Raw genomic sequence first — 24536 nt, forward strand, 5'->3', positions numbered from 1 at the left:
ATTCTTTTTCTACATTAATTGCTCATTTTCAATAATGAAAATAAGCTTGAATATAAGGAGTGATCGAGACAAATCACTAAAAGGCTGGAAGAGAAAAAATAGGAAGTTACCAATTCAAACCATTCTATCGGAATCATCCTTTCAGGAACCATCTAGAAAGATAGATGGATTCATTCAGCCCTCTAGAAAGGTGAATCTAGCTAAGAGTATGATCATAAAATTTGCTATTTGCATAAATTTTACCTTCTAATTTAGTTCAGGGCCCAATTTTCAACACTTTAGAAAGAGAGACCAGAACTCTATTAAGGCCCTCCATCTACAGGAAATAAAACCATCTGGCAATTAGCCAAGTCACTTGAAACCAAGAAACTATTTAAGTAAACACATTAGTATTTATTTGTCTAAACCTAAAAGCAAAAAGGGTCATGGTTTATGCAGTCAAACAGAACTGATCTATTCAGATGTTAGAGCTACTGATTTTGTTTGTCTAACTTAGCCAAGTGCCTAATGTATTGGAACAACTCACAAAAGCTCCATCACCATCATTAGAAAGAAGACTAACAACCACTTTCAACTCCCTCATCATCTTATCACTTCTCAGCCTTTGGGCTAAGATCAAGTGTATCATTCCACCAGCTTTGGGCCTTTAGGATAGCCTGGGGGAAGTGTTATAAGGAAAAGACTTGAGAAATAAATAGAACAGCCTGGTCAAGATAGCACAGCCTGGTAACTTGTGCAACACACATCTAGCTTTATAATAGGACAGAGCTCTTCCTTATACGTGTCCAGGTCCACTGTGACTCTGGGCTCTGGAGTGTTTCAGGATAGGCTACGCCTTGAAATATCCCATCCCATCCAGACAAGACCAGAGGTGCATCCCATCCAAATGTTTCCTTCCAAGCAAAATCGTGAGGTTCTTTCCTTCTATGTTTCTTTCAAAATTACAATTTCTAGAAAAGGCAGCACATGGATAGAATTCATATTAATTGGCTAGTGATGTGCTGGTCTCACTTTTTTAGTCAGCAGGCAAACACTTAGGACTCTGTAAGAATTGTGGAGAAATGGCCCCTGAACGAGTAAATGAAGGCCCCAACTTCCCCTAACACTAAAATCAGCTCAAAATAAGGTCAAACCATGATAACTTGGAACTACCTGGGGTTCCCTTGCTTCATTTAAATGTGAGGAAAACTGTCTGAGGTGAAGTCTAGCTCCTATTTCTCCACATCTGCTATGTCTACTGCATTGGGTTTGCCTTTACTTACTTTATATCCTCCCCATAGCAAATAGTGGTGTCTTCAGTCAGAAGTTCACAAGCAAATCCTATATTTTCAGCAGTTTCTACAACAGAAAAACACAAAGTGTTGTCGCTATTGATAAATAATTGACTTCGCTAGTCATGAGCATTTTTTTCAAGTCATGAAATAGCTAGATTCAAACAAATACACTGTTTTTTTCTGTAACACTGTATAGAAATCACAAAGCAGAGAAAAAAGTCCTTTCTCTGTGGTAGAATAAGTAGAAATCAAAATCTGGTTTGAGATGTTTTCAATTATAAAAAGTACTATATTATCAAATACATGAACTGGTTATTTAATAAATCAATATTTATTGAAATATTAAGCACAGTTGGTTCCTGTGGTTTCATCATTCTGTTATGGAAAAAAAAAAAACGATAACTGTTTCCATAAACCTTCACATGGGGCCCCTACCGGAGATTTTTTTCCCCTTTTTCCATCACCACCCATTGTTATTTGTTTAAGGTCAGGACTTCCCTTGGCTTATCAGAGTATGTAACCCATTAACCAGGTCAAAGTAAGAGAAATGATCTGGTTTTCCATGGGAGGCTTGTAGGGTGAGGCAGCAATGCCAAACAACTCCTTGTAGAGCTCTAAATTTAAAAATTAAGATCATCCCTTGGGTATAAAATTTTAATTTATAGTTTCCAAGCAATAAAATAGGCAAGAAAACAAAAGTTGATGGTCAGCATTCTGTATTGTTCCATTCTGCATCCAACAAATGGCAAAGTGCTGGGGAGGACAGAAGGGGCAAAAGGGATGGTCCTTTCACGAGAGGAGCCCACGCCTGGCTGGAGAGAGAGGGCTGGTCACAGTCAGCATGGCACAACCAGGACCTCAATTATAAGACATAAAGTCTTGTTACTGAAAGGCCTTCCAGGAGGATGCTGTCAGTAAGAGCTGGAAGAATGGAGAAGGTTTTATTAAGAAAGCATCTCTGTCTCAAAGAAATGGACAGTATTTGTGCAGGATGCAAAGTCTGAGAGTGTCATCTGGGGCAGGGGAAATAGGAGCTATGAATATTTAAGGAGTTAACAGATATGCTTCCCCACAAATTGAATTACCTTTTTTATCTCCAGTGAGCACCCAGATCTTAATGTCAGCTTTTGCGAGTTTTGAAATGGTTTCTGGGACTCCATCCTGTAGCTTGTCTTCAATTGCTGTCGCTCCCAATAACTGGAATGTACATTAAAAAAAAAAAAAAGGATTTAGCAAATAAGCTCAAAATGTTCTGTAATTGCAGTTTGCCAACCTGTAAACAGAAGAAGGGCTAATTATCCACCCCCTTTGGTACTCTACTGGGGATGCTGGCCAGCACGGACAGGGAAGGCTGCTGTGTTTCACACTCACCAAAAACCAAAGCATTCAAAAACTTTTTTCTTAAGGTAGTTTACCAAGATAAAAATGTAAGTACAAAATTAAGGACGTTAAAAATGTACTTTAATTGTATACATACTACTTGGACAGAAGTGGCTTGGACACAAGCCACTTCCTTTCACTAAAGGTTGATACTAGCTAGTTGTTGAACATTTCTGTCTAATCTAAACTCTACGGGCAATATGTATTTAATTTTGAGAAATTTCATTTATAAACTATCTTATTTCAAAGTTTGCAAAAATAAAAATCATTTTGGTGATTCTCAATATGTAATACGTAGTTTGTTATGTAAACATTATAATGCATTTTAATGAGTGATATAAAAGTAATAGAATCGGGTTAGAATCTCAATGTTTTCTGTCTTTTGGTTTCTCATAATGGCAAGTTCTATTTTGCTTGCTGAACAAAAGAAATTCAAATGACGGAGTTCCATTGTACCACTTTGAAATGCTGAAGTTGGAATGATCTTTCAAGCATAAGATTAAAAATATAACAAAACTTAATAAAACTTCCAGTTCTGTTTAGAATACCACGTTATGAAGGTGAAAACGCACAATTAAGTCTTTTTCAATCTCTTCATACACTTTATCCAGAGCTTCATCCCGGTTGGTGGAGGCTATACTGGCAGCCATAAACTTTTTATTCCATTCTTCATATTCTTTTTCTTCAATTTCCTTGTAGCAAAGGCACAGAGTTCTAAGAGTCTCACTTGCAAAGATCTATTTAAAAGATAATCCATCCAACAAACAACAGTTAATTTTATGTCATTCAAGATCAAGTGTGAAATCTTTCTTTGAGGTAATACAATAAGAGAATTTAAAAAGAGTCATGAAAGATAGTGAATTCTGAATAAATACATTCTGTGGAGGAGATTAACCAATACTTTGTCTAAGTATTCTCAGAATTCTATTTGTAGTTCCCAAATTAGAGAAAAAAGTATACATTTCTTCTAAATCAAGTCACTAGAATGAAGAAAACTTTTTCTCATGACGACTCAGAAAATAACAGACAAGGGAGCTGCCTTGGGGTGTAATGATGTAAACACAGACCTGACAACTTTATAACTTGTTCCCACAAACTGTTACGAGACCAATCAACTATGAACTCTAAACCAAGCATTATTTCCTCAAACCAATTCTGAAATACCTGAGCCACTGTTAAAACTGAGATAAAACATTTTACTGGAAAAGAGCATCTGGAAAATTTAATCATGCTGAGCAGATTTAAGCTATTTTAAAGAGCTGAAGTATGAGCCAATAAAAATGGTTTATTACTTCACAGCTGCATCTTGTCTAGCCAGGATGGCAGAACTAGTTCACCCAACTGAGTATGTGCTTTCAAGATTCTTTGGAAGGTTCTGCATCTGTTTGATTAAATTGCCATTGTTCATATGCTTAAGAGACATTATCCACTGTAACTGCTTCAACAACATATCTAAACTTAAAATGCAACCCCAAGAAGTAAACATCATATACAGCCTTCCTCCTGAAGGACCTTTGGCTAGCCCCAAAACTCAATCATACCCTTAAAGTAAAGGGAAGAAATTACCCTTTACTAAGCATTTAACTAAATGCTGGGAATCGTGCAAAAATGCTTTCCTTGTAACAACCTTCCTAGGTGGGATGTATCCACTTCCTCTTCCTCTTTTACATGGGCAGTTAACGCTTCAGTTTCCCCCAAGGACACAAAACAAATAAAAAGGCAGAACTGGAATACCAGGTCTGATGGATATTCTCCATACTTCATTGCCATCATTAACAGAACCAAAGCAATATAAGGATTAGTAGGCAATTCCAAGAGAGAAATTTCCAGAAGCATTCTGAATGACTGCAAATTATCACTGGACTAAGTTTACACTCCCCTCAGATAACAAATTTGTAGTGCAGACCAAACTGATTCACTGACAAAGGCATCAGAACTCAATTATCCACCGCATTGCTTTGTCATTCCCCATCATACACGAATGCTTTCTTTCCTTCATTGTACACTACGAGGTCGGTGAGATTCTTGGAGGCCACGCAGCTATGGTTCTGTAGCTTGTTCAAGGTCGCTGAAGAGAGACCAATCAATACCCTGGGCCTGTCCTGCAGATGCTGTCAACCTGGATGCTAGAAAGGACACCACGGTCATGTCCTAGGAGGTCAGCAGCAGGAGCAGAACCAGAACCAGCCTGCTGTATTCCTACATTCACGCCCTTTCCACACAACTACACCGAGACAAGGGAAGGGTCAACAGTTCATACAGAGGTTTCATTTGAGCTTACAAGATAGTTTCAAAAAGGAAGTTTGTAATCTGCAGCAGAAAGAATAAGAATGACACTTACATCCAGGGCGTCCTGTGTCTCTTGTTTTGTTGGACTCATCTGATGTAACCGTTCATAAATCACTGTGTCAGCACCTTTACAATAAAGCCTGATGTTGCCTTCTGGGGTTCTTACTGGTAGCAAGGGGAGGAAAAGCAAATAATAAAGGTAGGTTTGATTTCTCAATAGAAAACTACATTTAGAAAGTTAATTTGAAGTGTTGCTCTGCTAGTAATTCACCCTTAGTTGCTAGTTCCTTCCATAATGCCTTCTTTGTCTATGTCATAGGAATCTTACCTATAAATCCGTTAACACTTACTACCTTTAATACTCAGACCATAACATGACTCCCCACAGCCATTTTTTTCCTTAGGTTTTTGGATCTGTGTGGTCATGTAATAATAGCACGTGCCTCGTAGCTAACTCGATTTTGAATTCTTCAAGGTAAATGTCGTGCATGATAATCAGCCTACATCAGGGCTAGTCAGAGAAAGCACTCAGCAAAATGTGCCTACTCAGAGTTCAGCAGACAGTTGAACCCATATATTTTCACTGGCTGAAAATTCAATCTCAGAGTAGAGAAAGTTCGTCAACACTTTCTGAGTGATCGAAGCTCACATCACTAATAATCACGTGGCCTCCAGATGTGATATGCTGGGAAGGACGTAGCACCAATCCACGTACTCCTCCTGCCAACAACGTATAACGTGGATTCAATCATGAGGGGATATCAGACAAATCCAAATTGAGAGACTTTCGACAAAATAATGGGCCTGTGCTTTTCAAAAATGTCAACGTATGAAAGAAAACAATTGGGAAACTGTTCTAAATTAAAGGAGAGCAGAGTTAACAATCACCTAATGCACCGTGCAATCTTGGGTCTTGAGCCAGGAAGGGAAGAAGAAAGAAGAAAATTTCTGATAAAATCTGAAAACATCCTGTAGATTAGATAACAACATTGTTTCCTGTTAAATTTTCTGATTCTGGTCATTTTGTTTATATATAAGTGGATGTTCTTGTTCATAGGACATACCTGCTGACGTATTTGGGGAAAAGGAGCATTAGCTCCCTAATTTACCTCAAATGGTTCAGGAAACAAGAACCTGTATATGATGAAAATGATGATGGACATGTGGCCAATGCTAATAGCTGGTGGATATGGAAGAGAATAAAAGAGTTTTGGTTTTTTTTTTTTTTTAAAGATTTTATTTATTTATTCATGAGAGACACACAGAGAGAGGCAGAGGGAGAAGCAGGCTCCATGCAGGGAGCCCAATGTGGGACTCAATCCTGGGTCTCCAGGATCACACCTCGGCTGAAGATGGCACTAAACCGTTGAGCCACCTGGGCTGCCCAATAAGAATTTTTTAAACCATTCTTGCAGTCTTTCTATAAGTTTGGTATTGTTTAAAATTATACACTTAAGAATCTCAATATTGGGAAGCAGTCATCCCTTCCACTTGGTGGCCTGTTGTCATGTACCTGGACTGGAGGTACACTTTCGCTTCATCAGCACAGCCTTACTTTTCTCTGAACCCCTCTTTTGCTGCCTCTCCCTTCCCTAATGTCAAGTATAAGGCAGCAGCGCTCGGAGGGCCTCACAAAACACAAACGTGTGTGTGGATCTAGCGCCCACTGTATCACCACCCTCACTCCAGCAGCTCATGTCGTGGAGTCAACATTTGCAAGATTCAGATACACTTGCAGTTGTCCCCTGAGTGAGGGACACCAAGCCAGTCCCCGGACATCTCCCAGGAGCCAATGGTTCCTCCGTTACCTGTTTTATTCGGGTATCATTAAATAAAATACGCAAAAGGCAGCATCTAAATGAGTGATACACGGACACACTCCTGAGGGCGACCTACCGATTATAGACATTCGCTTCCGGTCGCTGTTGAAGTCCAAAATGGCAAGAACGTCGTAGGTCCTCTCGGTCCCCAACTCACTGATGGTGATTGTGTTCTGAGTCCTCGCAAGGAAGGCAAAGCCAAAGTTCCTGGCAGCGCTCACTAGGGCGCCTTCGTCGGGAGAGGCTGCCTGGTAGTTGAGCTGACCTGACAGAGGAGGCAGGAGAGGAAACCAGAAAGGCTGTGAAACCAGGCACAGGCTCCCCACCCAGGGCTCGCTTGAGGTGCACGTGGGGGGTAAGGATGCTCTGCAAAGTCCAAGATAGCCTCCAGAAAGGAGATTGTTGATTTTTTTTTTTATTATTTTTTAATTTATTTATGATAGTCACAGAGAGAGAGAGAGAGAGAGAGAGAGGCAGAGACACAGGCAGAGGGAGAAGCAGGCTCCATGCACCGGGAGCCCGACATGGGATTCGATCCCGGGTCTCCAGGATCGCGCCCTGGGCCAAAGGCAGGCGCCAAACCACTGCGCCACCCAGGGATCCCAGATTGTTGATTTTTAAGGAGTATGCCAACATTCACACTTTTCAAACATTAAGGTTTTATTTCTAATTATAAACAGTAATATAAACCAGTAGTTAAAAGAAAAAAAAAAAACTGGCCAGGAATAGGAGGCAAAATTTCCCATAATCCCAACCATCCGGAGGAAAAACAACACTATTGACATTATGTTATAATTCTTTCCAGTCCTTTTGAAAATGCCTGTTTCTGTAGTAGTTTCTATCATACTGAATATACATTTGCATCCTGGTGATTTTAACCTTATATTCTGAGCATGTTATCATAGCTTTAAAAGTTCTTTCTGAACATTATTATAATGAATGTAAACATGTCACCATGTTCCAGTTACAGGCACTTGGCTTTTTTTCCAAACTTTTCTGTGCTCAAAAATAACATGGTAAACAACAATTTTGTCTGTGTACGGAGGTTTTGCTGACTATTTTCTAAGAATAGCTTCCTAGTAGTGAAAATACCGAGCTGACAAATACTGATAATTTTTAAGTCTGTTGGCAAACATCACTCATTTATTTCCTAAAAGGGTTGTGCGCTTTATCTTCCCTCCAGAAGAGTGTGCTTACTTCACCACAGCCATATTCCCGTTTAAAAAAAAAAAAACCCTCAAAATACATCAATCTGTTCAATCTCCTGATGTTTAATTAATGGAAAGTTGCCTTCTGTTCATAAGCACATGTCAACAACTGGAATAAATCACACCAAGTTGAGCCAAAGAAGCCAGACATGCAAGTCTATGCTACGTGACTGCATTTTACAGACCACAAGACCAACAAAGATAACCTGGGCTATTCCATGTTAGGACCAGTCCCCTTGGTAGGGCACCAGCTGGAAGGGAACACAAGGGTCTTCTACGGGATTCATAATGTTCTGGTTTTTTAAAATCTGGTGTTTATGACAAGGGAGGATTTGGTTTGTGCAAACTCACTGAGCCATATGCTTGTCTCCATACACGGCTGTGCTTTGGTAAAAAGTTGAAAAATATTTTCCATTTTGCTACTGAAGTTATTCTGCTTTAAAGCAGAAAGAAAAGTACTTCCATGGCCAGGTGAATTTTCACAGGAAGAGGCATTTTGTGTTCCCACCACGGTTCGAGCCGGATGCAGACCATGGATGGATGGGCAGCTTTTTCACACCATCAGTCTACATGGATGGGAAGGACGTTCCAGGGTGAATCAGCTACCAGTTATAGGGATGGTTGTACCTCCACACACCTGCTTCCTTCATGGACCTGCCTCCTTCATGCACCTGCTCAGATGGCTCACTAATTAAATCAGTACAAATCAATCCCAATTAGTAATTGAAGATGACAATTTAGGTTGTTTCCTGCTCATCCAGAAGGTCATATACCAGCGTTACAAATATACACACTAAATCTGTCCATTCTGGACACACACACACACACACACACACACACACACACACAGAGGCACACACTCCAGAGGGCAAAATATTGAAGCAGAGCTAAGCAAGCAGCAGTAGGAACACAACCCCTCCCTTCGACAAGGGGAGCTGGCACAGTGTTCTACTGCATCGTGCTGATGGCAAGCTTATTTCCAACAGAAAAAAAAGCAATGATAAAAGGTGGTATAGTTCCCATGACTAAGACAATCATATCTGAAACAAACACTGATATCGTTATCATTACCCAAAAAACCCTTCCATTTGGTTCTCGTTAATAGAGCCACAGAACTGCAGACTTAGACAGACAGGAAGGAACTTGATGAGCTGGTCCAAACTCCAACTTGATGTCTGCAGGAAGAAAACTAAAAAAATAATCCTCGGAAACCATTTCTGAAGAGAGCTCTTGGTTTACTGTACACCTCAGGGCAACCAGGGAGACGTTCTTTTCTCCCAGAAACTAAGTTGTGGATCATAAAACCAGCACAAATAAAAAAGATGCTCAAACTGCAAATCCTGCCACCTTGGCTTCCTCTTGCGGGTACCAGCCCTGAAACAAGTTACCTCTCCAACGACTACCCCCCCAACAATCTCCCCGCCAGCAAATCATCTGTCGAATGCCTCCTGCCTTTGTGACTCACTCATCCTTCCCACAGATGGCACCCTAACCCAGGCCCTCAGCTTCCCTGGGGTCTCTAGGGTCTCCCCACTCCAACCTCCTAAAATGTGGCCTCTGACCACAGCCATCATGACGTCAAGGCCTGCAGGGGGAGAAAAGGCCTCTAAGCCTTCCACCCTCCACTCTCACACAGCCTCTGCAGGAGGCAGGAATCCAAGGTGACCCTACAGTTTCTGCCACCCCCCTGGCATACACATGTACCTCCTCTCAGTTATTCAAATGCTAATCTCGGTACTGCTGGGGAGGGAGTTTGCAGGTGTAATTAAGGTCCAAATCAGTTGCCCTCAAGATAGGGAGATTATAAAAAAAAAAAAAAAGATAGGGAGATTATCAGAGTATTCCTGACCTAATTAGGTCAACCCTTAAAAGGGACAGGCCTTCTCCTGGGGAGAGAGATTCGAAGCATGTAAGGGGTTCTTGGAAGGGAGATTCTCTTTTGCTGGCCTTGAAGATGGAAGGGGCCATGTGGCCAGGAAGCAGGGAGGCTCCTAAGAGCAGGAAATGAAGACCCCAGGCCTCCGACTACAGAGAACTGAGTCCTGCACCCCCACATGAGCTTGGAAGAGGACCTGGAGCTCCAGATTGAGAACATGACAAGGCTTGCCCTTGATTTGAGAGGCCTTGAGCAGAGAGCCCCATCATGCCATGGCCAGACCTCTGACCTACAGAACGATGGGCTAATGAATGGGAACTTCCAGCTACTGAGCTGTGGTCACTCATTACAGAGCAATAGAAAACCAAAGCCATCTCTCCATGCTTTGTCCCCATGTGTCTCCACAGGGACTCAACACTCAGGTCATACAAACTGCCTGCTGAGCTAGTCTGTTGTATACAGCAACACATATGGAAGGATTTCCTCCCCTTTCCTGTTGATGTGACGTATCATAGAAGACTGACTAGTCTCCATTATTCTTACAAACGAGAGAAAATGCACAATCAAGAGCAGAGGTGTCACAGCATGGGGATGGCAAGGGGACCCCACTAGAAGGGGGTCTGACCTGCTGCCCGGGTCAGGCAGGTCCCTGCACCTTCTGGGTCTGGATTATCCATCATACTTGGAGGAGGGGTTCCCAAGGTCCTTCCAGAGGACCCTTTTGAGGTACCTCATGTATCAAACCCAAAACCAATTGATCTTTAACCTCCAGCCCCTGGAGATCATCTGTCATTCAGGCACAGTGGCTAGACCAAGCGTCTGTCATGACTGTGCGAAAGAAGTCTCCTCCAGGTGTACTCTTTGCCTCAGTGGACAGTGGGACAAAGGGCTGCACGATGTTAGGCTGGGAGGGACCCTGGATGCCAACCGTCTGCCTACAACACCGAGGTCACTAGCGCTCGGGCCAAAGACCCGGGTCTGTACCACATGCTGTGGCAGGGACCCAAACTGGGCTGGCCCACCTCTAGCAGAAAGGGGCTCTTCCCAGAACACCCCAGGGAGGAGGGAAGAAAGCACAGGCCATAAGACCAAAGTGTGTTTGCCCAAGTTGGCTGGTTAGTTCTCAAGATACCACCACACACTTTGGGGCGGGGGGTGGGGTGGGTGCAGGATACTTTTATGCAGGAGTCAAGGCCTAAGAGGACCAGGTTGCAGCTAGAAACAGACTTTGACCTCTGCAGTGGTTACTCACGGCCTGGCGTGCCTCCTGCCCCCACCCCCCAACCCAATAACCTTCCGGGCATCTGGACTATCTCGCAAACTCTGTGGCTATCTCGCTTGGTGGGGCGGTACAGCCATCCTTGGAATGGGCTTCTTGGGGATCTGCCCCACGACGCACAACGGCACACAGAGCTGCACACATTCAGTTTCTCCGAATATTCCTCGCCTGGAGAGCTCACACCTGCCACACATGATGCTGCAGGGGCAGAAAACAGGCCCCTTGCTATGCTGCACTGATTCGAGCGCAGGCGGGACGGGCAGACAGTGCTCCGTCGCCAAAGGGCCGGCAGGGCTCCTTTTGCACGTTCCACAAAAATAATAGGTGTATTGACAGGACTAATCATAACGTGCATGCGTGAAAGAACGGCTCGCTCTCACCGACACGGGACACAGCTGCTGCACAGCTGCATTTCAGAGCTCGGGAAGAAACCTGCAGGTCAGCTTTGTGGGCTCCCATGCAAAAATACACGTTAATTATGCTCCTTCCAATGAGAAAGGCCCCTGAAGTCAGCCCAGGCTCTGGTGGGTGCTCCTGCTTCCCTTTTTTTTTTTTTTTAAGATTATTATTTATTTATTTGACAGAGAGAGAGAGAGAGCAAGTGCACAAGCAGAGGGAGGGGCAGAGGGAGAGGGAGAAGCAGACCACCTGCTGAGCAGGGACCCCGATGTGGGGCTCTAACCCTGAGGTCATGACCTGAGCCGAAGGCAGACGCTTCACCGACTGAGCCACCCAGGTGCCCCTGGTAGATATTATTTCAAACCCCAAACACATCTGAAGCTAGAAAATAAATTCCCTCCAAAATTATTCTGTACTAAGGATTGTTTGAGCTCAAAGTTCCCCTTACGCCCCAGATAAGGCCTGACTCTTCCCTCTCAATAAATGTCAGGTCACTGCAGGGTGGGAAGACTGGGATTCTTCTGTCCTAAGGCAAGAGTCCATCATTTCTCCTAATGATAAGATTTCGCTTGCAAAGTGATAAACACATTTGGAGCTGTTAACTGTGAAGAAGGTGTGCATTTTCAGAAACTGAGAGCTGGTCTCCTCCTTTGCTCCCTCACACCATCAGGCAGGGGCTCATGGACGCTCACTGCTTGGGTAAAGACGGGCTCGTCATGCCTCCTGCTTTACATGCATCTGCACGCGAGGTGAGAGTTACCTGTAAACCAAAGCACGGGTACCCCATGTCCGTGATGCCAGAGAAACACTCACCATCAATTCTATCCACCATGACTGTGTGGCAAACCGCAAGCAGGAAGAAAAACTGTCGAACTTCCGACTCTTTCCCTGAGCGGATTTGCTCAATAAGATAGTGGTCATAAAACGCAAGCTTCCCATCAGCAAACATATTCCAGCTAAAATCAACTGGCTGAAAGCAGTGGAGAAAGGAAACAAAGATGTGATTTGGAAAATGTCCGTGTGGGCTTACCAAATGACAGGGGCTTGTCTCTGAAGCCAAGTCTTTATGGAAAAGCTATCTTAGGAGTTTAACACACTCCTAAGTGTCAAGAGGCTCACACCTGTCTTAAAACAAAAAGACACCCTATTGTGGGTTGGAATTTTGGAAATAGGATCTTTGCTGATGTAGTCGAGTTCAGAGGAGGTCCTATTGGACGAGCGTGAGCCCTAATCCAGTGACTGGTGTCCGTGGAAGAGGAGGGAGATCTGGACCCAGACACCCATTCACGCAGCGAGAATGCCATGTGACCGGGGAAGCTGGCATTCAGGTGCTGGGAGTGTAAGCCGAGGAACACCACGGATTGCAGGGAATCCCAGAAGTGAGGAAGAGGCAAGGAAGGAATCTTCCCCAGAGCCTCAGAGGGAGAGGGGCCCTGCTGGCAGCTGGATTTCAGACCTCTGGCCTCCAGAGCTGTGAGAGAATGCATCTCTGTTGTTTGAAGCCCCCATTTTCTGGGGCAACTCCTACACACCCCCAAACGCTTCCTTAAATGAAACGACTCACCTCTATTTTGCTGTGGTTGTTTTGAGAAGCATCTCGATGGTCTCCTGAGAAACAAACAGGACAAAATCAATTGCGTCTCCTTCTGTGTACAGAGGTCCCTCCTCACCTTGCTTTGGTTCTATCGGTCTCAGCCTGTTTCTGAACAGCCTTCAAGTTTAGAATGATGTTGGGGGATCCCTGGGGGCTCAGCGGTTGAGTGCCTGCCTTCGGCCCAGGGCGTGATCCTGGAGTCCTGGGATCGAGTCCCACGTCGGGCTCCCTGCATGGAGCCTGCTTCTTCCTCTGCCTGTGTCTCTGCCTCTCTCTCTCTTTTGCTCTCTCTCTCTCTGTGTGTCTCTCATGAATGAATAAATAAAATCTTAAAAAAAAAAAGTTTAGAAGAATGATGTTCATGTTTTTCAAGAGTTGTGAAAACAAAACAAAACAGAACAAAGAAGAAAATCTGATGCAAATAATATATGGCCTGCAAAGGCTCCAGTGCTTTCTATCTGGCTCTTGACAGAAGAGGTTTGCTGACCCCTGGTCTAGAGGTTCAAATACTGGTGCCTCTGTCCTTCTGTGCTACATCCTTCTCTGGGGCCAGACTCGTGCCTTTTGAAGTGCTTTCCTTACCCCCCAGCTGGAAGGGGACTGCCGTCATGTACATGAGAAGCGCTTCCTTCACCCTCGGTGTCCCACCACTGTGCTCATGTCTGAGATGCTCTTATGTGAAAACACATTTGCAGTATAGTTTTCACATAAGGAAAAAGCACTCAGTGTTCTCATAGCTCTTTTTAAAAATTGTACTAAGTGGGGCACCTGGGTAGCTTGGTCAGTTAAACATCTGACTCTCTTTTTTTTAGATGTGTTTAGATATTTGGGAGAGAGCAAGTGAGGACCCATATATGAGGAGCAGGGGAGGGGGCAGAGGGAGAGAGAGACAGAGACAGAGACTCCTCCGGCAGGCTCTCTGTTGAGCCTGGAGCCCAACATAGGGCTCAGTCCCAGGACCCTGAGATCATGACCTGAGCTGAAACCAAGAGTCAGCCACTTAACCAACTGAGCCACCCAGGACCCTGATTTAGACTCTTGATTTTGGCTTGGGCCATGATCTTGGGGTGGTGGGATGGAACCCCCACACTGGGCTCCACACTCAGCTTATCCGTCTCCCTCTGCTCGTCCCCCCACTTGTGCTCTCTCTCAAATAAATAAATAAAATCATAACCCCCCCCAAAATCATATCAAGTCTTTATTTAAAAGTTAGAGCATTCTAATTGAATATAGTATTAGACTTAATATTTTTATAAATAATACAGCATGTTTCAGAATATTAAAATGGAAATCAACTTTTTCAAAATAATTATGGGGAGATACATATAACATAAAATTTTTTTTAAAGATCTTTCAAAAATATTTTATTTATTTATTTGAGAGAGAGGGGGAACAGAGTGCCCACATAAGAGCAGGAGCAGGGGGAGGGGCAGAGGGAGAAGCAGACTCCCTGCTGAGCAGGGAGCATGACGTGGGGCTCCATCCCAGGGCCCTGGGATCATGACCTGAGCCGAAGGCAGACGCTCAACAGACTGAGCTGCCCAGACCGCCCCCACCCCCCGCAACCATTCTTACAATCTACACAGTCGATGACATGGAATACAGTCACAGTCACACTGCTACGCAGCATCACCACTGCCACCTAGAGCTCCTTCATCTGGTAACTCTGTACTCATCAAACAGTAACTTCCCATCCTCCCTGCCCCCCAGCCCCTGGCATCACCCATCCTACTTCCTGTCTCTGTAAATCTGACTGCTTTACCTCATCCAAATGGAATCCTACTATACGTGTCCTTTTGTGACTGGCTCATTTCACTGAGCATAGCGTCCTCCAGGCTCATCCACAGAGTAGCGTGTATTGGAACCTTTTCCTTTTCAAGACTGAATAATACTCCCGTGTATGTGCCTCCACGTTTCATTCTCTACTCCTCCCCCAACTGACCTTTGGGCTGCTTCCACACTCGAGCTATTGTGAATACCTCTGGCATGAACGTACCCGTGCAACTACCTCTCCCAGGCCCTGCTTCGGGTTCTTCTTTTGGGTTTACCCCAAGAAGCAGAACTGTTAGATCACACAGTAACTTTTATGTTTAATTTTTTGAGGAATGTGTGCCTATCTCTGATGGCTGACCTCTCCTGTGCACGTGTTCCCGATGCCACCAGGGAAGCCATTTCAGAACTCGGCCACCAGAGTTGTCCATGGGGAAGGCACCAGCATTTCTGGGAAGGCAGGCCCTGCTCACACATTCCCTGGGACCAAGCAACGGCTTCCACTCACCATATATCTGCCCATTGATGCAGCACTTCTTAAACGTCATGATGTTTTGTGTGAGTGTCCCTGTCTTATCAGAGAAAATGTAATGGATCTGCCCCAGCTGCTCATTCAGTGTGGTGGTTCTCGCCTTGGCGGGCGTGTCCTTGTCAGGATAGTACATCTGCAGGTCCCAGTTTATGAAGTAACTCTGTCCAAGACGGATCACTTCCACACTAGGAAGACAGGACAAAGGATTACTCTGGTTGGCACTCAGATACGACAGGCAGGTGGCAGGCTTTGTCTTCACCTGCGTGCACAGAATCGAGCTGCTTATCTGCAAAGAGACAAGCTGTGCAGCGGCCCATGTGCCCAGCCTCTGGGTTCTCCTGACCAGACCCCTCTTTCTCCAGCTCAGGGTCAATGCACCTTGTTCAATGTGATTTCCTATTCACTCCTGTGTACATCTGGCCACAGTGCCCCACGCTCAGCACATAGCCCTGTGGGACCATGACATGGTGACTTTGTGGTGGTCCCTATTCCCTCTTCTCTCATTCCCATCACCCCCAGGGACAACTGGAATGTTGCCCTCCAACTGGTGAGGGTTCACTAGGTTATAGACCCTGTGTACTCACAAAGTAGGCTCTAGGGCTTTTGGCAAATAACTCCTACATTGTGATTCCACACTGTGGGAAAGCATAGTCTTTTCTTCCCCTAAATTCTTAGAAGGTTAAAGAATGTCCCAAATAAGATAGTCTAAAAGAATCATCTCAATTTTAAAATTCTAAGGGATTAAATATATCTCAGTTATAAGGAAGCTGTTTACATATCCAGCATACGTTAAGAGGGCAAAAGATGTCTTTATAATAAATTAACGAGATGGAAAAACAACTCCCTCTGTCACCCTATAAATATTTCCTGAGGGTCTACTGTGTACAGACACCATTCTAGGTACAGAGGACGCATCAATAAACAAAAGAGACAAAATCCCTACCCCCATTAGGTTATGATCTAATGAGGACAAATAAATAAACTTGTAACTATATTATGTGGTGAAAATTCCCTGCGTTAAATCAAAGCAGGGTAAAGGAAGATGGAGACCAATAGGGAATGGAAGTGACATTTAAAATGGAGTGCGTCAAATAAAATAAAATAAAATGGAGCGCATCAGGAAAGGCCAGCATGATGAGGTGATGTTCAAGCAGAGGCCTGAAGCAAATGAAAGAGCAACCATGTAGATAGGAGGGAAGAACGTCCTAGGCAGAGACAAGAGCAAGTGCAAAGGCCCTGTGGCAGGTATTGGTACCATACTGAGGAGTATCAAGGGAGCCTAAGGACGGGGAGGAGGTTACGGGCGGAGGAGGGGGAGAACACCAGACCACACTGGGCCTCGTGTCTCATAATGTGGCCTCAATAATGAGTTTATTCTAAAATGGAAAGCTACTGCAGGGTAGAAAACAAAGCAGAATGACCTGATCCAACTTACACTCTAGAAGGACCTTGATTTCCAAGAAAAATAAGGAAATCATATTAGTCACATGACATGACTTTTAAAACCAAAAACAACATACGTAGTTTATTTTACAATATACGGTTTTAAACAAAATAATCTGTTCAGTAGCTCCCCCAACAAAGGTAAAACTCATCTCAGTTTTTTGTTGTTTTTTTTAAGTGACTGCAAACACATGGCTCCCCAGGGCTCCCCTTCATGGTGAAAGAACAACAGTAACGACCTGTAATCAAATTAAAAATAAAACAAATGCACATGTAATAAAATTAAAATAAAACAAGTGCTTCTAATTACAGAAGTGTATGTGATCCTGTGGGTCTCTGGGCTGTTACTTAATTGGAACTCAGAGTAGACCTTGGCTGCTGAGTATATTCCAAGGCACAACGCCCCTTCCAGTTGTCTAACATCCAACCGGTGAATGACAGCAAACTTTGGTATTAAGGAAAGAAAAAAGTGAAGAAGGAATCTCACCAAGCAAGGTGATAGCCATTTGTCAGGGCTAGAACTCTGACTCCTCTATCGTGGTTGTGCCTGAGATAAGAAACAGAACATTTCGGGAGGCTGAATGAGGGCAGGGGTAGGGGTGTGCCCCGTGGAAAGCAGTGGCCAGGAAGCATTTTACAAGCGATTGATATGCCAGGTGGTAATAAGGAAGAGCCAGCTAAGAGGTTGAAAAGGCTTCTGAAAAGAAAAAGAACTAAGTTTTCACATGATGTTTGAAATCTCCACCTCCTCCCAAGGCCCCATCTGAAGCTTGGGCTTTGAAGTCCACTGAGAAGGAATCTTACCAAGGGAGTGACTTCTGAACTCTGGGAGTCTCATCTGCAGAGTGGTCAAAGTACAAGGTGCTGTGCCCGGCACCGAGCAGACACTCCAATGTTAAGTTCCTTCCCCTAAATTACCCCTCAGTCCTGAAATGAATGTTATTTTCTTACCTGTTCCTTATGGCCTCCAAGGCCAACGATTATTGATAGAAATAAAGGTGCGAAGTTGAGAAAATGTACTACATTCTTCCCTTAAAACAGAAGGCCAAAGAGAGGAGAGCCTTACCTGACATAGAGAGAGATGGGCACCATGGTGTTTAGAATAATGATGTAGCCCCAGAAATTTAAGAATCCACGGTAGGAGGGTGTATAGTCTTCTCCATCGTAGAGGTACCAAGAATTATTGCCAATTTGAGCTTCCCAGTAAGCATGGCCAATGGCAAGACCCGCAGACACCAGGATGAGAACAACAAAGATCTAGAAGACATGAAACTTTTAAGTGGATTCGGAAGGCAGATTGCCGACCCGCAGAATGCCACAGGTGCTAATTAACCTTTCTCAATATTTCGCATATTGATGATAATTCAGTAGTCTGCAAAAACAACACGTTTAAAGGAAAGAAAGTGCCATTGGGATGCTTTGAGAGCCTCTTTGTGTTCCACCATTGACTGATTCATCCTATGTAACACTGGGAGGTGCAGTTTTGTTCCCTAAACTATAGTTCGAAAGAGAAGGTGGTGTCTTATATTCAAATTCTTAAACAACCTCATATTACAAGGCATTCAATCAATGGCTTTTACTTTGAATAATATATTGTTTAGGGCAGGTTAGCATGAAATAGTTTCAAACAATGCTGACTTGGGATGCTTATAGAAAATATTTGACAGAAATAAGTTTTTAAAAGAGAAGCTAAGGGAATTTCACCCAGATTTGGATAATTATTCTTGAAGGTTTAATCATCACTTAAAGTTTGGGGCACCTGGGTGGCTCAGTAGGTCAAGCGTCTGCCTTCAGCTCAGGTCATGATCTCTGGGTCCTGGGATTGAGCCTTGCATTGGGCTCCCTGCTCAGCGGACAGTCTGCTTCTCCCTCTCTCTCTGCCCTTCCCCACCACTCATGCTCTCTCTCTGTGTCATTAATTAATTAATTAATTAATTAAAAGAAATTTTTCATTTCAGGTTTAAGATCACTTAAGAAGTGGCACAGTAAGTATTTTGTTATGGAAATGATGAGGATACACTTAGGAGATAAAAGTCCACTGTCTTGTGGTATTTGATTTTTGTGGGTAGAAATAGGGCAGATTTAAATTTCTAAACACACACCAAAAATAAATAAATATATAAATTTCTAAACACAGATTCTGGAAGTGCTATATCTCAAAACCATGAGGCTCAGAAGGAGAGACAGATTCGTGGTGAGTACTTTGGCCATAACCTGGACAATGACATGGAAGATGCATGTGAAAAGTTCAAATAAAGTTTTCATGAAATGTGGGATCAGAGAAAAAAGAATTCTTAAATTATTATATTATTTTTATATGAATTTAAATATGCATATGTAAAGTATTCTATTAGAAGTCCCTAAAAGTTTATGTATTCAAATTAAACTTGGGAAAAAAATAATTCTCATTGAGAAATCAGAAGACTGCTTAATATTTGGTACCAGGCCTGAGATGCTATCCTTAAAAGACCTGCTTGCAAGGATGGCCTTTGGATGGCATCTGGGAACGTAGGTTTTGGATGTGTTTCCTTATTCCTTATGCCTAACTGTATAAAACAATATGGTTTATGCTGACCACCTGCATTCCTTCAGAGAATCTGGAATTTTGGTTACATGCCTGGCAGGTGGTGCCTAAGTGACCACATCCCAATAAAACCAGAGGCACAGAGTCTCTAATGAGCTTCCCTGATAATAAACAACATTTCACATGGGCTGTCACAAATTGTTGCTAAGGGAATTAAATGTGTCTTGCTGTGTGACCCTACTAGGAGAGGACTCTTCGAAGTTTGCACCTAGCTTCCTCCACACTCTGCCTCATTGACCATTTGCCTTTGCTAATCTTACTCTGTAATAAGTTACAGTAAGTCATAGCTATGAGGGCAACTAGATGCTCTATTCTATGAGTCCTAGTGAATCACCAAACCTGGGGGTGATCTTGGGCACCCTCAACACACCTTCTATGTAGCCTTGCCTTATATGTAGACTTATACGGTATATACATCGTGTGTGTGTGTGGGGGGGGGGGGGGGGGAGTTTGTTTTTAAGAGAACTATGTTTTGGGGAAACTAATAGCAATAAAATCAACCCTGCATTGACTCTTGGAGCCCAGCACCACTAACTTATCTCAGGCTCCTTGGTTTTCCAACTGGTCACTCCAGTTAACAAAATACTCAACCACCCAGGGGCCCCTATAACTGGAATTTCCATCCCCAAAAGGATTCTCCTATTAGAAGTATGGATTTCTGAGAAAAATCCAGCCTTGGAACACCTCATGCATTCTTCTACTTGGCTTGGAGACGTTAGATTTCTCTGCATAAGAAAAGTATACAAAAAATTACAGCAAAAGATAGCAGTCTAGTCTTTTATCTACTGAAATAGAAAACAAGTACCGTATAAACCATGTAGTTCATCAAGTAATCAATTTTAGTTCTTTTAAATCTGGTTTTCCCACTATTCTTCATTATTTTAGTGTCAGCACCTAAAAGTAGAAAATTCAATATTATCAGTAGTTGGGAAAATCAATTCACGGTCATGTCAATAAAATTACTCTTCCTTTTGCTTTGATGGAGAATGAACAGAGGAGCAATCCCCTCCTTTAAATCTTAAAATATCAGATCTATTTCCCAAGAAACTCTGAAATTACCTGCAAAAATGACCATCCCATGGCAGTAGTCAGTGTTCCTAATTACACAGCCACGTAACAAAATTTTATCTGCATCCAGAGGAAAACTTGTGTTTCTCCAAAATAGTGTTCCTGTAAACTTATCTAGTCGATTATTGGGTTCTTCACATTCAATAAAACCTTTGAAAAAAAATTTGATTCACATAAGGATTCACATATGAAAGATTTTTCTGGTTATAATTAATTGGGACAGAGTTGGGCAACTAAAAATTAAAACAAAGTAAGACGTGTTTGCACAAACCATCAAATGTTGTCAATGCATTTTCTCTTTGGAGATACTGGTGTGTGATTTCAAGCGCCATTTTGAACTTTAGATTGGTTTCTCTAAAGGGAGAGGAAAAAGAAGAATTAAATGAACAAATCTTGGAGCTCGAAAGGAATAGAAGAAAAATTGTACCAAGTAACATTACGTATACCTAGAAGCCAAAGCTAACTCATGAGCTTTTCCGATTTTCAAACTGTTTGCCTTGGAACTTTGGGTTTAGTGAGGTTATTTATCAAGCTACAGAAAAACTTCTAATTTGGGAAATGTTGGTCCCCTTTGCCATTTGTTTTTGTGGGCCAGTATGGTTGGGACAGAGACATCTATAAGATTCCTATCCTCTTTCTTACTAACTTAGCTTTTACCGCCAGCCTAAACTATCAAACTGCTATATAAAAACTTAGCTCCTAGGAGCTCCTGGGTGGCTCTGTCTGTTGAGTGTCGGACTCCTGATTTCCGCTCATGTCATGATCTCTGGGTCCTGGGATCAAGCCTTGCATTGGGCTCCATGCTCAGTGCAGAGTCTTACTTGAGATTCTCTCTCTCCTCTGCCTCTCCCCTCCCCCTGCTCGTGTTCTCTCTTTCTAAAATAGAGAAAGAAAATCTTTTTTCAAAAAAAACCCCAAAAACTTAGCTTCTAATATTTAATCACACTAAGATGATTCTACAAGACATACTTGTTTTCAAAAGTGTTTGGACTCTGTCAACCTATTATTTTCCAGAGTGAATAACTGGATCCTGTATCTCTGAATGATAATTCTACCTAGGAAAGGAGGTGGGAACCTTACCCCCCAATACTTGGCATCTCCCCCCACAGAGCAAGGAAGGTGCATGCTCTGGAATGAGGAAAGTCAGGCTGGGCATTTGGGTTCTGGATGGCAGTGCTGCCCTCACATGATGGACGTCTTTTTGTGGGTCGACAAACACTGACTCTGGGGTTCCCATATATCCAGAAGTTGATCTGTGGCCTTCAACCTTCCCATTCTGCTTTTCTGACAGGTATGTTTTGCTACCTTTGCTACCTTTGGAAAGCTTCAGAATCTCTCACTCATGGGAATAATGGCAGTTTTATACATAAGATTGACCAACTGACTCATTTATAGAGCAGACCTAGTTTCCCTGAGCTGATTTCAGCTCTCCGTAAAGAAATTATATACTTGTAGGGTATGAGGAAAGGCGTTCACAGCTCAGGGGAGAAATGCAGACACCAGCCTGGAGAGACAGCACAGGGGAGCAGTGTCCGAACCCTGCCACTTCCTGTGTGACCCTCGACAGGCTATGTCACCTCTTTGGGTCTCATTTCCCTCATGGGTAATGACAAGGTACTAACAATACTAGTCCCATAAGGTCGCTGAAAAGATTAAGGTAGCTAATACATAATGCTAATGAAACATCATAGGCACCCAATAAATGCATTCAAAACTAGCCAGAAGGAGAACATTCTTCTCTTTAAGTGGTAGCATAGTAACAAAGCCAACACAGGGAAAATTCAAAATGGTCTGTTGACAAATACTTTAAAAAAAAACAGTTTTTTCTGAAATAGATTAAATTGATAGTCATTTGTATGTGTCTGGACACTGCTCAGCTATTTACAAAGGGCTCAGGCATCGATCATTTTACCTTCCCTCAAAGTGCAAGGAAGGGCAGGTATGAGAGCCCCACTTACAGATGAAATTAAAAAAATAAATCTTTAAAAAAAAGAAAAGAAGAGACACCTGGGTGGCTCAGCAGTTGGGCGCCTGCCTTCGGCTCAGGTTGTGATCCCAGAGTTCCAGGATCGAGTCCCACATCGGGCTCCTGGCATGGAGCCTGCTTCTCCCTCTGCCTGTGTCTCTGCCTCTCCCTCCCTCTGTGTATTTCTCATGAATAAATAAATAAATCTTAAAAAAAAAAAAAAGGAGAAAAAAAAGAGAGGCTGGTCTGCTAGGAACACCATTAGACAGCCTGCAAATGCTGGGGGCAAGGCCAGATCTCAGAGCTCCTTTTCAGATGCAATTTTCAATGGAACGACTGTGCCCTCCGAGGTCAGTCTTAAAACAGGCCCAGCGAAGACCCACTTACCCATCCAGTTCAGCTGTTTCGACATAGCAGAGGCTGTTAGGCTCAGAGCTGGACAGTAGCAGGATGTCAGCCTGTGCAAAACAAAACACACCAATAACAGAGATCTCCAAGGCAAACTGACCGCCAGGGCGGCAGGGAGGACACGGGGTGAGGAATGCAGGGCTTATTCACTTACTGGAATAAAATCATTTTTTTTCAGACGAATGATATCTCCAACTTGAATCTCTTTCCACTTGGTAACTTTGAATCTAAAATATTGAAAACAATGATGGTTTATTGGCTTTCTTAAAGTGACTGGCAAACAATTGGGGATTCTTCTTTCTAGAAGCCAGCGATTCTGGGGAAAACGTGGATATCAGAGAAGAGGCTTCCTAAAAGTTCAGCCATTGAATGATGAAAGCACATTAAGTGGTCATGTGAATCGCGGTTCTCTAAAGGAAGTGGTGGTGGTGGTTCTCTAAAGGAAATGGTGACCACTTTGACATGTGCTTCCAGCCTACATCACATAACGGAGGCTTGAGCTACTTAAATTGTGTGGCAAGGAGATAGCAGATTGCTCCTTTGTTTTTACTCATGGACTGTGCTCCTACCTCTCCTGTTCTCTCTTCTGGGTTATCCCTCACCTGCTCAGGATGCAGGTCCCAGGTGGTCTGAAGGTAGGAATGCATTCTGGTTCCCCCACAGGCCACCTGGGACCCTCCTGGCATTTTATTTTATTTTATTTTATTTTATTTTATTTTATTTTATTTTATTTTATAAGATTTTATTTATTTATTCATGAGAGACAGAGAGAGAGAGAGACAGAGAGAGAGAGAGAGAGAGGCAGAGACACAGGCAGAGGGAGAAGCAGGCTCCATGCAGGGAGCCTGACGCAGGACTCGATCCCAGGACTCCAGGATCACACCCTGAGCCGAAGGCAGGCGCCAAACCACTGAGCCACCCAGGGATCCCCCCCACTGGCATTTTAGAGCATGGCTCCTCCCTACTGTGTAACAAACCTTTCCAAGGAGTGTGTAGCACTTTTATAAGTCTAATAAGGACACTGATAAAATGCAAGATTAAATAAAAAGATGACTGCTTTCAGGCTTAAATTTCCTAGGAAATACCCATTTAAATGTCTAACAAATCAACATCTTAAAAAGTTTTAAAATACAGTAGTCTGTTTTAAAGATTTTCATACATAGAAAAGATAATCCCTAGTAGCCCAAACATTTGACAAATAGAATTTTGTCACAACTAATAGACTTAAAAACATTTAACATTTGCCCAAACATTTGACTAAATAGAATTTATCACAACTAATAGACTTAACTGTTTTTGGAGGCAGAAATCCAATTACCATGTTTGTCCTCCCATTACTTTATGGATAAAAGAGACCTGGAGTTGAAAATATATTTTGGGGTTGTTTTTTTTTCCATTTAAAATACATTTTAGATATACGCCTATGCATCAATTTCACCAATTTTATTAGAATTTAAGACACAATTCTTTAGGATTTAAAAAAACTTGGCTCATCTTTCAATAAATGAAATTGCAGTTGGTTTACATTTCAGTATCTGTAAACCTGTAAATTGGAATTTGCATGTGAGTGTCAAATTATAAACGAACAAGTTAAGAACCTCGCCACAGCTCTTTGGGGTATTAGAGGCAATTCTGTTGGGCCCTTC

At 42.9% G+C, this 24536-nt stretch overlaps 1 protein-coding gene across 2 annotated transcripts in view; it reads right to left on the bottom strand.

Moving 5' to 3' along the window:
- ATP8B1 (ATPase phospholipid transporting 8B1) overlaps positions 1-24536 on the bottom strand; it is a 126412-nt gene that overhangs the window by 15651 nt on the left and 86225 nt on the right. For both annotated transcript variants that reach the window (XM_072757956.1, XM_072757955.1), the window contains exons 7-20: positions 23045-23117; positions 22870-22940; positions 20788-20870; positions 20508-20666; positions 20254-20342; positions 17931-18121; positions 15398-15606; positions 13090-13133; positions 12339-12495; positions 6840-7028; positions 4996-5108; positions 3227-3391; positions 2360-2471; positions 1263-1338 (exon numbers count right to left, since the gene is read on the bottom strand). In XM_072757956.1, the coding sequence (XP_072614057.1) occupies positions 1263-1338; positions 2360-2471; positions 3227-3391; positions 4996-5108; positions 6840-7028; positions 12339-12495; positions 13090-13133; positions 15398-15606; positions 17931-18121; positions 20254-20342; positions 20508-20666; positions 20788-20870; positions 22870-22940; positions 23045-23117 (1731 nt within the window). The remainder of the gene's footprint in view (positions 1-1262; positions 1339-2359; positions 2472-3226; positions 3392-4995; positions 5109-6839; positions 7029-12338; positions 12496-13089; positions 13134-15397; positions 15607-17930; positions 18122-20253; positions 20343-20507; positions 20667-20787; positions 20871-22869; positions 22941-23044; positions 23118-24536) is intronic.

The sequence above is a fragment of the Vulpes vulpes genome, chromosome 5 (assembly GCF_048418805.1).
Source record: "Vulpes vulpes isolate BD-2025 chromosome 5, VulVul3, whole genome shotgun sequence".
NCBI classification, from domain to species: domain Eukaryota; kingdom Metazoa; phylum Chordata; class Mammalia; order Carnivora; family Canidae; genus Vulpes; species Vulpes vulpes.